The sequence below is a fragment of the Merops nubicus genome, unplaced genomic scaffold (assembly GCF_000691845.1).
Source record: "Merops nubicus isolate BGI_N331 unplaced genomic scaffold, ASM69184v1 scaffold40074, whole genome shotgun sequence".
In the NCBI taxonomy this organism is placed as follows: Eukaryota; Metazoa; Chordata; class Aves; order Coraciiformes; family Meropidae; genus Merops; species Merops nubicus.
In genome coordinates, this window is record NW_008605634.1 from 4,677 (window position 1) to 20,505 (window position 15,829).

Below are 15,829 nucleotides of genomic sequence, written 5' to 3' on the forward strand. Positions count from 1 at the left end.
TGCTGAACTGGAATCTCTGGTGAGTGAGAAAACTCAGTGTATACTCCAAGCCGGAAAACAGGAAAAGGTACAGGAAATAAACCAGGCCCAAGATTTTTAGATTCTGAAAATCTAAACAAGCAAAACAAACAAACATAAACCACGGAGAAAAAAAAAAAAAAAAAAAGAGAGAGAAACATGATGGGTTTTTTCAAGCATAGCTTGAGAAACTAACAAGAATAGCAGAGCAACATTTGTCAACTGTACATGGAAAAGTTCTCACCTCAGATGCTGATTTTAAATATCCATACAAGACATGCCACATAATGACTTCTGCCCACTATCTCCCCTCTTAATAGGGAAGAGAGGTGGAGGCCCCATTCCTGGAGACAATCAAGATCAGCCTAGATGAAACTCTGAGTAGCTTGATCTAGTTGGAGATGTCCCTGCTTATGGCAGGGGGATTGGACTAGATGACCTCTGGGGTCCCTTCCAGCCCAGACATTCTATAACTCTATGATAAGAGAGACAAAAAAACGCTGATCTCTCCCTGGGTCACTCTGGTCTCACTCACCCTGTCCAGCTCCTCTGCCTCACACTCACACCCCACCTACAGAGGTATCTATTTAGTTATTTATTTACATTTGTTTTAATCGATACCTGTATCCCACCTTACACCTGGGTGTCGCTCTCGGGATGATATTGGCTAAAGTACAGTAACCTTTTTTCTAAGCTATAAATGGCCTGGGGCAGACTAGTTTACTGATTGTTCTGCCAGTGCAGAGTTTAACACGTTTTCTCCAAAAAAATAGTAAGCAGGCAACAGTAATGGCAAATATTAAGGACGACTGAACGAAAAGTTGATGTACCTGGCAAACACTTGATTTATTTTCTACAATTTAAATAACTTCACACAGAGAAAAGGCCAGCTCAAACCCTACATATCTCCAAGTCCTGAATTGAGAAATAGAATTCCAGTCTGAAGTTTTCTGGTTTGCAGTTTGAATTAGCAAACTCACATCTCCCTTAGTCATGCCTTGATCTATCTTTTTAAATCACTTTGCTTACTGCAGTCTGCCCCATGCTACAGCTATTGTCTGAAGAAAAAGCATGTAGCAAGTCAGAAATCTTCAAAACACTAATCTCTAAAACCTTCTTTGGGAATAAGAGGACCAGTGTCCAAGGAAATTTGCAACTCTCTGTTCCTAAGTTAGAAAGGTGGGTTTTAAATGATGGAACATAATGCTGCTTCTGAAATGGTTTGAGCAAACCACTTTAAAAGCCACTGCCACATACAAAAAGATAAACACTGTTAATACAAAAAGCCAGCTAACACTTACTCTCTGCTGAAGGGGATTCCTTTCCTCGGGTGACTGCAGAGAACTGAAATAAAGCCAAAGGACTGAGCAAGTCAATTGCTGCCTGAAATCCAGATGTCACAGAAGAGACCTGATCAGAAGAGAGATTTATTTAAAAACTTGATGTAACTAATTACTGCAAAGAACTGACTATAACAGTCAAATGTGTTTCTACACCTACACAAGTTGTCTGAGATGAAACAAGGCAACTGGCACTGGCGTTTGACTGGACCTCCAGTAACAGCCCAGACTTTCTGAACATGGAACTGGCTCTGGCACTGGAACTAGAAGGTGGAGCACTGACAGCAGCTTTCTCTGAAGAGAGAAAAAGTTCTCCTCTGGGTTCTCAAAAAGTAGAAGAGGGTCATTCTCCACAGCCTTGAGGGTGGCTTTATTTGGTTCACCTTTTGCACAAACCCTCATGCACAATGAACATTTACAGGGAAAATAATGGCACACCTGCCTGCAAGCCTGTGGGAAGCTGGGCATTTGTTTGTGTGCTACAGATCCAAGAACAGTATATGTAGTACATCAAACCACAGTTCATTTGGGTACTGGTGGCTCTTTTAGCCAGCCGGTGACACCTCCTGGGGAAGAAAAGGAAAATATAATTTTTCAAGAGATTCTCTGGAGATACTTTAGTGAGATTTCTGGAGACACTCTGCCCAGCCACATTTTGTGGCTTTTTAATGAGGAAAATTTATTTTGTAGCACTCCTGGTCCTTCTGCTCCATCTACATCTCAACCTAACTTCACACCTAGTAGCACCGTCCCTGCTCCTTACCAACACGCACTTAGGAGATGCTTATTCTTTCATCTATAGAGATTTTAAATTTTTAAATTTGTTTATTTTTTAGTCTAAGGTATTGAAAAATACAGAAAATACTGAAGAAGAAATATTATCTAAATTCTTAAGTAACACCTCCTCTTAAAGTAGAAAAATTCAGACTGTCACTTTACATGACAGTCACAGGAAGAGATAGCACAGACTCAAGAACCCTGAATAATCACACTTACTGTTTCACATCTTCAAAGCACTGAACAGACTTTATCTGATGAGCTTCCTTCTCTTCCCAGATAGGGAGGGAGGGGCTATTACCCTCTCAAGAGCAGAGATTAGAGATCAAATTATCAGTGGAACTTAACCTTGGAGCATGACCTGATGACTTATACGGACTGGATTTAATAAAGCTGTAAACAAATCAACCTTCACTAGGGTATTAACGTGACCCCTGTCTTGTTTTGATAGTCGGGGCTTCCAAGTATCCAACAACAGAGCTCTGGGGCCCATTACTCTCAGAACAGCAACCAGTCCAACGTACCAGGTTGATTTTCTATAAAGCAATAAAGTTGCTGTTCCACATAGGAAAAAAAAATGGAATATTTATTTCCCCTTCCACTGCAAGTATTGCAGAGTAAACAGACACTCCCAAGAAGAAGTTTCCTCATGCTTTTAAAAGGTCTTTAAGAGGATTTCCTGAAGCTGGCTTGTAGCAATCCTCAGTTCCTGCATTTGTTGGCATGATGGTGTCTGCACTACAGCACAGAGAAGCAACTCTCTCCAAGTATGTTTGCCAGTAATAAAAACCCTGTAGTTAGTACCTGTTTTGAATTATTATCCATGTCAGGGTGCCAAGTTGCTTCATACTACAAGGCTGATTTTAGTGCAGTCTGGAGGATATGCTTTATTTATGTTTAAAACCTTAAGTGTTTTATGAAATACATATATATGTGTTAGATTTTTTTTGTACTATGTGTTTGTGCATGTAAGTTTCTGTTAATTTCTCTTATCATTGCCCTGGAAGTTATTTGATGCACTGATCAGTAATGAAAACCCTGTCCTAAAACAGCTGAAAGGTATTTCACCACCCCAAATTACAAAGCATAGGCTGCCAATTTCTGTCAATGTCACCAGCTGCATGGAGTTTAGAGTCTTCACAGGTTTGAAATCTGCAACATCTGACCTGTATTTAATTTCTATGCTTATGATTTATTACTCAAAAATGGCTTGATTTTATTTCATGATCAGCCCAAAAGTCACGCTGAATGGTAGACATTTTTCACAGTGTCTTTGTTTATTCTTTTTTTCTCTAACACAAAGGGAATGAGTAAAATGTCTTGAAGGCACAGTCGGTCCGACTCGGGAATGCAGCCTGGGTTGTGCAAGCTGCAGCCTTGCCCTTCAAATCAGACACTGTTTAGTGTGCACAGAGCAAAGTGTTTTTTCCTAAGCTTCTAGTGGACACCAGAAAAAAAACTGTAAGACCCTCTCCCCAGCTAGACAGCCTTGCCCATGACTAACTTAGCTAAAAACTAACTCAAAAGCTCTTAAGGGAGACAGATTCCTCTAGAGACCTTTCTATTCCTCCTTTCTCCTAAGCGGGTCACAGCAGGAGCTTTTTGGCCACCTCACATAAGAGAACAGTGTCTCCAACAGCAGAGACGTACAGTGCTCTGGTCACTCTTTACCTGATTAACTTGTGGAACAGTTGACAAGAAGGGAAAGAAGAATGGTGAAAATTCGTTCTCTTTGGATAAACACTCAACCTTGTTCCCCTCTCTTCCCCATCATCTTACCCTTTCTACAAGTTAATTCCAACATGAATGAATGTGAAATACTTGATCTCTTCCATGTGAACGGAGTACTGATAGAGAAACAACAATCTCATGAGAACACAGCATATTTCAAGGAAACAGATGTCTGATCCCACTGGCACATCCTCCTACTGGCTATCATTCTAATTTCCCCTCTTTTTACAGCTTTTTCCTTCCAACTCTGGGAGCACCTGCTCCAGCTCAGCCCAGCCAAGCTCCAGAAAGGCAGCCAACATACCTGCCTTTCCTCCCTCACGCAGAGGTCAAGCAACTGCTCTCCTCCCACTCAGAAACTGGGAGGAATCAACCAAAATCACAGCTAACTAGCCTAACAAGTGAAATTACCAATACCCTAGAACACACAAAGCACATGGGGCTCAGATGCAGGCCGAAAGGAGACAGCACAAAAACACTACCACTGATACCAACCACAAGAAGGTCCAACCAGGCAAACCTCTATCTCATCAGCAACCACAACCCTTGTGTACTTTGTGTGACTGGCAGGAATGTTTTGCATGACCCTGAGAGGCACCTATTAATCCGCTGTATGTAATACCCACTGCTGCACAGATACAGAGCCCCAAAAGCAGGGACAGAGCATTCACTTTCTTATCAAACTTCAGCTGTTTTGGCTAACACAGGCTAGCTTATCACAAGAACTCTCAATAGGATAACAAAAGGTGGAGGGAGGTGTCCAGTCATCATACAGTCCTAGTAAGTGCTGAAGCCATTTATACCTCTGCAGCAAAGGTGGAACTGTTTCTGAAATACAGATTTGCTCTGCAGTGCAGAGTGACTCAACAGCACTTCTCTATGTCACTGTTGCCATCACCTCACAGTGTGCCGCTCTAACCAACAGGATTTGTGCCAGAATGTTTAGAAACAGCCAAACAGGAAAGGGGAACAGATGACACATGGAAGAGCTGTTAAAAAAAAAAAAAAAAAACAAAACACGACAAAACACCATAGCTGTAGTGCTTGGGAAGATAATGTGCACAGCTGGTTTCACAGGGGGGACAACCTGCTGGGTAACACTCAGGGAAGGTCTGACATTCTGCCCCACCAGAACCACTGCAGACAAAAGCTTCCTGACCAATTCTCAGTGTCCAATGGGTCTGGCTATGCAGAGACCAAGCTCACTCCGGCAGCTGAGTGCTGCTGAGAAACATGGGGTTACAGGAAAGATCCCATCCAGCTGAAAGCCTCAAATCCAGTGCTGCACCACGATACCTGGGGCTGCACTGTCTCTCCCGCACTACAAAGCGCAGTGCTCCAAGAGAGTTTTAATCAGGTATGTCTTGGACAGTGTCCGATCACACAATATTAACGTAACAGTCATACATTTTTTGGCCCCAAAAACTCAGTCACTGAGTTTTAGCACACGTAGGTATTTTGTACCTGTGGAAGACAGCACAGCTCCGAGATGAGTCACTTGCTAATTCAGTGATCAAAATAATTGAGCAAAGAAACGATAATAGTTAAGAAAATTTCTTACATGTTGTGGCTAAATGAAAGAAAATCCAGCCTCTTACACATTCACGTTTAACTCAAATTCCTCCCCAGAGTGTCGTTGTGAGCTTAGTTTAAAATTTACCCTCTCCCTCCCATGCTCCCCTTAGGTTTTGAGAAATTTAAACCTAACACACCAAACCCAGCAAGGGAACAGTCATGCCACCTCTAAAGAATTTCTCACATTACACTGTGCTAGGAGACGGGATCATCACACAACTACTTGGACACCAGCCTAGCTAACAGTACTGAATCCCAGTCCCAGGAATGAGCTAAATTCCTGAGACACTGGTCAAGCCTCTTCTTCATTGTTTCCAGTATTTCAACAGTTCTCAAATCCTGCTTTTGCAAGAAACAGATCTTCAGACTGACAATCCATTTACCCGTTTTTCCTTGGGAAGCGTCTCTGGAAGCAGGCAGAAGATGAAAATTAGATCAGCCAGGGCAAAGGCGAGCGCTAACAGCGCGGAGCGGCGGTAGAAGACTTCTCCTCTCTCTGGCTCCAGGGCGAGGTAAGCTCCCATCACGGGGCCCAGGGTGAAGCCAAGGGAGAAAGCAACACCGATCATTGCCTGCGGCGACACAACCAACACGGGCGCGCGGCTTCAGACACCACTTCGTTCAGGTAGCTCACTTCTAGAACATTCTGGAGGTTATGGCATTTGCCTTAATGAAATACAGGTACAGAACCCAACCACCATGAGGGCGCAGGGAGTGCACAGAAAAGAGCATTAAGTGGGAAAAACCTGTTCCTTCCAAATAACTCTTTTTGTTTTCTGTGCAGTCAGGAAAGTGGTAGGAACAAACTGCAACATGGCTATCAGTGAAAGGAAGTTGGGAAGGGAAATAATGATCCTCACCTCTGGGACTGCTCAGCCAGCAGATCCCTCAGCCACAGAACTTTAAACTTTCGCAGTGTAAAACTGGAGAAGGGAGGACAGCACCATGATAGGAATTCATAATGATGTCCATAGCTCCTAAAATGCTGTGCCAATTTCTCTATTCAGGAATTTATGTCTAACAGAGCAAACAGGCTGAGAGGCTTCCCGGAGCAACCTGAATTTAGTGCAGCTACTAAAGAGGATTTACTAACTCCCTATGAAACCAGCACATAGGAGAAGAGGTAGAATCTGTACACACTTGAAAGGAGCCTAAAAGAGCACTGATTGGAGTTATCAGCTCAGTGAGATTGTTTAATAATAGAACAGTGGCCCAATATGTAGGGCCAGAATGTGTCATCCCAGGATGTGATCCTCCTGTTTTCCTGAGTCTATTTAACTTTATCTAAGCCAAACAAGGCCAGGGCACATTCAGGTGTCACCTCTCAGTCTTCAGTGTTGTTTCAGCCTGCCCTGCCAGCACTCTCCCAGCAATGGCCCACCAGAGTTTGGGAACAGCATCAGTCAGATGCCATCCTCTCCCCAGAAAGCAGAATGAATGTCCCTACTCTGCTTTGGAAGAGAGTATAAACCACATGGATATGAGCCATGCTGTACTAAGTGACTTGTTCTGAGGCCCTAAAAATAGGCCCTGACCCATTTTATTTATTAGTACTGTATGGCTATCCCTCCCTGTAAATAAAAAAAATATATTTTGGCTCACCAGAGCTAAAATAAATTGCTTGGAAAATTAATCAGCTATCACTGTGGAATTAAAGCTTTCCCCCTGTAAGAGGCAGCTGTCCTGCATCCTGGCTTAGAGCAATCTGTTAAGAGAAGTTTGGGCCCTTGGGTTTTTTAAAAGATAAAAATCTAAGTGGTAATTCACAGGCAAAGTTCAGCCTGCAGGGTGCTACCATCTGGTCCACTAGCCTTCTGAAAGAAGACAGGGCAGCTGTTCATATTGCTGCTCAGCCAAATGCCACATCCTTTACCCACTGAGCTCGGATCCTGAAGCTAGTGCAGCACCCAAGGAAGTCAGGAGGCACACTGTGCTGTGCTGCTGCGCTGCCACAGTTCAGGAAGGTGAGAAAATAGGGTTGTCCTGTAACTGACTCCCAGCTATGAAAAATGGGCAGTAAGACCTTTCAATTTCTCAGCTATTATAACGAGGATTACAGTTACCAGCAGGAGTAGCAGTTGTAACATTTAGAAAGATAGTTTTTCCACCTCTAGGGCACCTGCCTTTCACTTTTAGGTGAAAGTCATTGACAAGTAAAGTCTGAGAGCTCTCCAGAAAAATGATCTGGATTCTTTTCGGAAGTGAGGCAGTATATAAAGTCATGTCCTCACTTAATCAATGACTGCACACCTGAGGAAGACATTCAGAGTGGCTGAAATCAGCCAAAAGTTACCCAGCAAACACAAACCTACACCCCAGATGTGTAACTCACCATGCCTTTGCTCCGTGCTTTTGGAGAGTGCAAGTCTGCAATTATAGCTGTGGAGAGGCTGACATTCCCTTTGCTTATTCCACCTATGATCCTGGACAGGAGAAAGACACCAAAAGTCCTAGAGGCAGCCCATAGTGTGTAGGATGTTATCAAACCCATCTGCAGAAGCAAGAAAGAGTTCTTTATAAAGCAGAGCAAAGCTGATATAATATTTCCTAGCTAAACATTTTTTTGGCTTGTTTTCAACAACTGCTCCCAAACCACTGTAACAGAAATGTTTGAATATGCTGATACTGCACTGTGTCCTGGACAGTGATATAAAAGAAGTAGACACAAATCCATACAAACTTCATACAACTGTGAGATTACTAATAAAATTAGAAAAGCAAAAAAAATTCAGAGGGAGCTAAACCAGTGCTGGGCACAAAACCACTTTTGTACATCACATTCCACTTGTTTCCAACTTCAAGGGAATTCTGATTTCAAAATAAGAAGAATTCAGAGTTCTAGCCTTTAAATTTAATAATTGTTCATAAACACGTATTTATTAAATTCACTCTCCATGAGCCTACAGGACAGGGAGATTGTATATCATTTGCTGCCAAGTTCCTCCAGGTACATATGCACTCGCTCTGCACTGTTTCTGTAATTAGAACCCCACACCAGCAACAGAGGAAATGTTTTGGAGAACATTCCTGTTCACAAGGAATGTATCTTCCACTGCTACATAGCACCCAGCCAACAATACCCAGGCTCTGTGAAATAGGTCATGAAGTAATCAGTCCTCATTAGTCACTTGCAGAACTATACAGGGATTAAGTTTAACATTTGTAAAAAAGCATGTGAAGTCATATTCCTGTACATGGGAAAGGGATTCTGGAAAAGCCCAGAAACAGGTATTTTGTTGCAATTCTGGATCTGGGAAGCTCTGCATAAGTGCCCACATTTGGAAGCATGGCCGAGTGACTTGGCAAGAAGCAGTAAACAACCAGCAGACTTAGAACGTTCAGTTTCCCAACCCTCTGGGCTAACCACAAGACCACAGTGTCTTCAGCTGCCTATTGAGATGGCGTGACCCCAGTCAGGATGAGACACATACCACTGTCATCAGGATGACAGGCCTTCTGCCCAAGCAGTCTGACACAGCACCAGTAAGGGGAGAGGAGAAAAACTGTAGGATGGAGAAGATTGAGCCAATCAGACCTAAAAATAATGAATATAAAGACATATATCATTACACTTGTTGCTTTCATCTTAAATACAAAGACAACCACCTGTTCCAGACCTATGGTTCCATTATGTCCTTTAAAAGCACACAACTGAATGTAAAACAAAAGCTACAAAGAACAGCTTTATCTCTGAAACTAAGCCACCCTCAAAACACCAATCTTGGATTGTTACTTAACCCAGGTGACAAGTATAGACAGGCTAGATACACAGGTCAGGGCAACAGGAATAAACCGGATCATTCACTGGCTATTTCACTGGTGAGAAGGGGTTTGAAACTCACTGGTTATAGTGGAATGCTGATTCTCCAATGCTTCCCCAGCTGACTACATCCCTTTTCTGTTTTTAAACCCAAGATAATGCAGTCTTTAATAGTCACAGTTCTTTTAAGATTTTTTTTGATTGTTTGAATCTGATTTTGTCACACTTAATTAGCTTTTCTTTCCTTCTTATCATGGAAAGGAGGACATAAGCACTGCTGTTAGTGAGGCACCCTAAGAGGTAGGAGTAATTCCAACAGGCTCCAAGAGTCTTTTGAAATCTGCCTCCATCTCCTGTGATCTTTAATTCCTCTTTTCTCTTGCCATTTCTAGCTTCACACACTTATTAATTTGCACTACACTCCCGATAAGCAGGCAAAATAAAAGCCTTGCTGTCACAGGTTTTCTTTAAAGGAAAAACTAGGTTATATGCCTCAGATCATTCAGCTATCAACACTTTAAAAGGCAGAGAGACCAGAAGTTCCGCTCCCATCAGCTCTGAGGGAGGCAAAATATTGATACTGAACACCTTGGGGAGAAGAGCTGCTTGTGATAGCTCAAAAAACTGTAAAAAAAAAAAGGATTGGGTACACTGGCAGTGTATGTTAACCAGAGACAAGTTTTCTTCTTTATATTTCTAGCACTGTAAAAACATCTAGACATGCCAAACACTTAGCCAGGGAGCAGCAAGACCAGGGCTGTTCCACGAGGCAGAGCAAGCCAGGAGTTGAGTGACTATGGTACTGGCAGTGCCCTTGCCAAACAGAGTGCAGTTCCACAGGATCTGCATGGGTTGGCAGAGCAAGGAGTCATCAGCAGGGTCCACTAACAGTGCCAGACAAGTGTTATACATCAGGTACATCCAGGGAGTCCAGTCAGGGTCAAGAGGAGACAGGGGCAGAAAAAGGAGTAGAAAAAAAGACTGATGCAGGTCTGTTCAGGAGGTAAGACACCTGCAGTGTAGGTCCAAGGTTCACCCAACAGACAGGGCCAGACACAGCTTCCACAATAACCATTTAAGGCGCAACCAGACAAAATGGACTGAGGTGGGAGCAGACTACAACTGAGAGAGCTTGCTCATCTTCCCCTGCTTTGGTAGCCTCGGTCAGCTCTCCAGTGAGCTAATTCAACTCCATCTGGCAGAAAACTAATCCGAAAAAGAAGAAAAAAACCTTATTTTCAGTCGGTTTAGCAAATTAGATGGCTCATTAAGAAAAGCTGTCATCAAAAACAGCAGGAGAGATGGGAGTCAAATGTGACAGATACCTGTGGCTGCCAGGTAATTAGTGAACATTGCTGTCAATAATGCTTTGAAGTCATCCTCTCTCAACACTTTTCTCCTAGAAAGAAACCAGCAAGGGACACCAGCTTCCTTTCCGAGGCAAACTGTCTATTTTATTTGCACATTCCCAGTTAGATGCTAATTTTCTTCTAAGGGCAAAATTGTCAGTTTTCCTCCTCTGCAAGGAGCAGGGAGATTTCTCCTTGAAGCAAGTGAACCAGGGCAAGGGATACATCACTTCCAAGAGTATAGGGCACAGCAAGGAAAGGAAAGGCAACAAGTGCAAGACAACGGCGAGCTCCCAGCCCCTTGTTTAACCTGAGTCTGAAAGACAGAGAAGGAACAAGGAGGAGGCAAGAAGTCAGGCCTGAGAGAAGACAGAAAGCAGTTTCTGAGGGAATTAAAGCAAATTGTTTCCTACCATTCAAAGCCAGTAAACTGACTGAAAATGAGCAGAGAAACAACAACATGCCTGCAAGGACACTGTGGGAAAGAAGAAAATTATTTATAAACTTTCAAATGTCTGTTAAACCTAAAAACCCTACTTTAAATAATAACAATACATTCACACTATATTCTAATAGTTCTGGGTTGGGGCTTTTTTAGCTTAAAAGCCTTTTGCTTGTCCTGGGGTAGGTCTCAGCTCACTAAAAGCAGAGGATCTAGACATTTCCCATCAAAATTAAATCTGACACCCTCACATCTTCATACTCTGAAATCCCAGTTTCCTCACAACTCTCCAGGTCACAAGGACCCAAAAGAACCTCTCATGTGTAACATGACATATGCTGCTGGATTTCCTGCACTACTCCCAGTGAAGCTCACCCATGCCAGAGTGTCCTAGTGACAACAAGTGCTTCTGGACCCTGCAAGTTGGCAGCTCTCCTGACTTTAATAGGACTAATGAGATTTAGAAGCAGTGCTGCACTATAGCTGCCCAGCGGGGAGGTGAGAGTTGAACTCACAAGCTTCTAATTCCCTGTTTCCTACTGATTGATCTCCAGTCACATGTGGATCAATTGTTAAAGGAGAGCAATTTCTGTGACTGTGCAGGCTCTGGCACAGTGGGCTCCTGACCCTCAGCTGGCAATCTGACAGTAAGGAATGGCAGGCCTGTATTTCAATACCAATCTGTAGAACAAAATGGGCAAGATCATAGGATAATTCAGGTTAAAAGGGACCTCTGGGAGTCACCTACTCCAACTGCCTGCTCATAGGCTCAGCTATGAGGTCAGACCAGATTGCTCAGGGTTTCATCCACTTAGGGTTTGACAGCTTCTGAGGATGGAGATCACAAAACCCCTCCAAGCAACCTGTTCCACTTGCCATCCTCACTGTGAAGAAGTTCCTCCTTATTTCCAGCCTGAACCCCCTTGCCTCTACTAATGCCTCTTGCTTCTCCTTCTCCCACCACACACCACAGTGAAATGCCTCATATTCTTCTCAACAACCTCCCCATCAGTACTGGAAGGGTGCTGACAGCTCCAGGCCACAAAAGCCCACGCTCCTCAGACCCTCTGTCTTCCTGGCCCTCTGCTGAACTCACTGCAGTTCCTGGATGCCTTTTGTGTACTATGGGTCAACACTGGGTGCAATGCTCTAGATGTGGCCTAGCAAGCACCGAGGAAAGACAGACAATTGCTTTCCTCAGTCTACTGGCTCTGCTCCTCCTCGTTCAGCCCAGGCGCTGTATGCATTCTTTTTGTGTGTGTGTCTGTTAGCTTGTTTGATTCATTTTCATACCTCCAAACAAGACGCTGTTGTATTTCCTCTCCAGAGGCATCCCAACCATCACTGCAAACCAGTCCACACCACGTTGCAATGACAAATAGAATCCATCCTGCAAAACAGACAGCTGGGAAATAGAAGCAGGAAGACAATTTTCTCTGTTCCATTTTCAAAGACAGTATCAGAGCTTAGTAAACTAGAGACAGTGTTAGATGATCCCTTTCCTCCTCCTTCCTCCAGGGAAAATCTCCTCATTGATCAGTTGTCATAGGCTAAAAATAGCTTAGACTGTGAATACTAATGGGCGGCAGATAATTTGGTGTATGTGTTTGGGTGGGGGAATGTCTGAATTTGAACTTTTTTGAAGCATCAGGCCTGCTGCTTGCTAAAACATGAACAAAAAAAAAGTGGCATGTCTTGAATCCTTCAATTAATAAAGCAACATGAGACACACTTGATCTCTCTGCACATGCACTATTTAAGACTGTGAAAACCAGTGGCTTGTAGGTCCAGAAAATGGTGCGAAAAAAAATGGTTCCTGGGAAGAAGAGGAAGAGGACTTGTGGAAGATCCTGGAGATCAGAGCCCATGGCCAGGGTTAGAAATAGGGGTGTAAGAAAGAAAAACCTTACAGCTGCAGCTGGAGAAGGGTAGGAAAGGGGTTATGAGAAAGAGGTGTGGGCTGTAAAAGTAATTCTCCTCTGAGAACATCTTCATCTTGTCCAGTAACACCCGAGAATGGTAACTGCACAGCAGGGAACCTACACCCTGTGTTTCTACCCTGTGTTTTCAGACCAGCAGCCAGCTCCCTGCCAAGAAAGGCAGTTGAGACCTAATGAAGGTGATGCTGGGGCTGGGAGCAAGTGAGTGCATGAAAGAGTCAAGTGGGGTAAAAGCTCTTATTTTGGTTCTCAGATAAACCCCAGTGTGCAGTTCCATTATGGATTGTCATTTACTCTGTCTCACCAGTGACATCAGCATAAGTCACAAATGCATTGGTAATTACAAGGATTACCCACTAAGACACGCTCAAATTTTCACCAAAACAAATCCCTCATTTTCATGAAAAAGCAAAAGTCTCATGCAGGTTCACAAACAAACAAATGCACCATTTAAATGTGCTGGATATTATTATTCTGCCTACAGCTACTTGGTTTTCCCCAAGCAAGGGACTTTTCTTCTATCCTTTACCCTAAAGATCTCATACCTAAAATTTTCAGCAGGCTGGCCTTCTTTGTGTCTTACCTCAGTCTGGCTGTAATAATCAAGGATGGAAGGAAACAGTGGCAGGATGAGAGCGAATCCCAACAAGTCGATGAAGAGTGCCAGGAAGACAATTGTAATAACACGACTACTGTTCTGTTCTTGCTTGCTGCTGATGGACCTGCTGCTGCTTTCTCCCTCTCGCAGTGCCATGTTCCCAGGTGCTCCGCTTCTAAAAAAGTTGCATTTATATCCAGTCAAGCATTTTGCAGGATTTTCATAGAAGTATCTTGCTGATTTGTTCTCACTTTCACAAAAATAAATATAAGCTATGGCTATACTACCTGGTTTTCAAGGGAACAGGAACCTCAAGTCTCTTGTCTTGGTTACTAGCTCAGCACCAAGCTTGCTCAAATCAAGAACAGCCCACGAGGGCAATAGGAGAACTATTACAGAAGCATCTCAAATAAAGCAAAGAACTAAGGATCATTTTTGTTAATGTGTGAGCAGTGCTAATATAACTTTTCAAAACGTTTCAACTCAGCATTACAGTAAAACAGATCATAGAATGTCTGGGCTGGAAGGGACCTCCAAAGGTCATCGAGCCGAACCCCCCTGCAATAAGCAGGGACATCTCAAACTAGATCAAGCTACTCAGAGCTTCATCCAGCCTCATCTTGAATGTCCCCAGGGATGGGGCCTCCACCACCTGTCTAAGAGAGGGCATTCTTGTTTTGGATATCCACATTCAAACAACTAGCAGATTATTTATGCTTTCAGTTTATACTAGAAATGACTAAAGCAGTAACAGTTAAAAAAAAACCTCAAAAGGTGGACTTCCTAACTGTTGCAAGAATGATGTCTTCAAGATAAATCACAGAGAGCAAGAACAACTCAAGAAACAACAAAATTTTGAAACCTGACAATGTTTTTTCTTTCTTTGGATGATAGCCACTGATAAGCTGTACAAGCTGAGGCATCAAATGATCAACGCAGTATTTTGGTTTGCCAGAAATACCAACTTTCTTTGATAATACTCCAAAAAGGAGTAACCTAAACAAGGATGCAGGGCATTTCCCATTCAGTATTTAACAAATAAAGAAGTCAGTCCATATCCTGAAAAAATCTCAGTTTCAACAGATACAAAAACCAAGGAGCAATACACAAACCATGAAACTGTAAACTTCAGATTTGTAAACCATTACAGTGTATCTTGGTCATAAAACAATTAAATCTGCAGTCCCATCTACTGCAAAAATCCCTGAACTTCTGTTGCACTAGCAGAATAAAAAAGGAGACAGAATTTAATCCAACAAAGCAATCAATACTGAAGTACCCATTGACTTTTACAAGGCAGGACTGAAACCACAATTCTTAATACAAATTATATTCCAGGCAAGACATAATGCATTACATACACAAAGCACTTGTGCATTTAACATCACATTTCACTAATTGAAGACTGTTATGTTTAGGAATAAATATTATTGGCATTTTTTTACTTGTGGATTCAATTTACTAGCATTGAAGCATTAGTAAATTTCAAATGCCATGAGGTAGCATGGAAGGTGGCCACCTGCTATTAAGCTCTTAGCACAACGCTCTTAAATCTGCTAGTGAATAAATGTTTGGTTATGTTCAGGATCCTTTTACTTAAAATAGTAAGTCACCATCACTGCAAATATTTAGATTATCTGTTTACTCAAACGATGCAAGAGCACTTCAAGCCAAAACAACCATTCCTTTAGTCAAATCCTCCCTGGCCCTAGGTCAATCCAGACAACAGTTGAGAGATGGGTTCATTGTCACAAATATCATGTTTTTCCTCAAAATTTGCTTATTCATCCACTGAAATGTATGACCAAACTGAGCTTTAGTCCAAGGTTATTGACACGGGGTGACATCCTTTACACCTCACACTCACAGCCATTGGGGCTTGCGTGCAGCTTGAACCTATCAATGCCAGAGCACTGACCTTTCAGGCAGCTCCACTTTCGGCTACGTGGTTGCAATTTCCCTTAGGCAATATCCCAAGGTACGACACGTTTCTGCCTTTGTGCTCCACCGGTTTTGTTGTTCAAACCTCTCCGTGTTCTTTGCTAGGCAGGAAACTACCAAGCATTTTATAGGCCCTGGCATCCCACCAGCAAAAACAAAACACTCCGCCTCTACTGTGACATTTGATTTCTGTGAGGTATGTTTGAAGCGGGGGAGGATTTTCCGTTTGGGGAAGTTGTTTCTCTGGACATTCACATCCCTGACACTCAGGACTCCCCGTCTTGCCGTGTCTCATCTTCCCTCTCAGGAAGGGATCAGCAGCAAAGCTGGACCTGCTCTAACGTAAAGATTTGTCAGC

General features: G+C 42.9%; 1 protein-coding gene across 1 annotated transcript in view; it reads right to left on the bottom strand.

Moving 5' to 3' along the window:
• Positions 1–13,699, bottom strand: part of MFSD10 (major facilitator superfamily domain containing 10) — a gene marked incomplete at its 3' end in the record, with an annotated part of 18,057 nt that extends 4,358 nt beyond the window's left edge. Inside the window, exons 1-7 of the mRNA XM_008939382.1 lie at positions 13,516–13,699; positions 12,286–12,382; positions 8,873–8,976; positions 7,774–7,932; positions 5,825–6,013; positions 1,320–1,428; positions 6–111 (exon numbers count right to left, since the gene is read on the bottom strand). Coding sequence (XP_008937630.1) covers positions 6–111; positions 1,320–1,428; positions 5,825–6,013; positions 7,774–7,932; positions 8,873–8,976; positions 12,286–12,382; positions 13,516–13,686 — 935 coding nt within the window. The remainder of the gene's footprint in view (positions 1–5; positions 112–1,319; positions 1,429–5,824; positions 6,014–7,773; positions 7,933–8,872; positions 8,977–12,285; positions 12,383–13,515) is intronic.
• Positions 13,700–15,829: the final 2,130 nt, after the last annotated feature.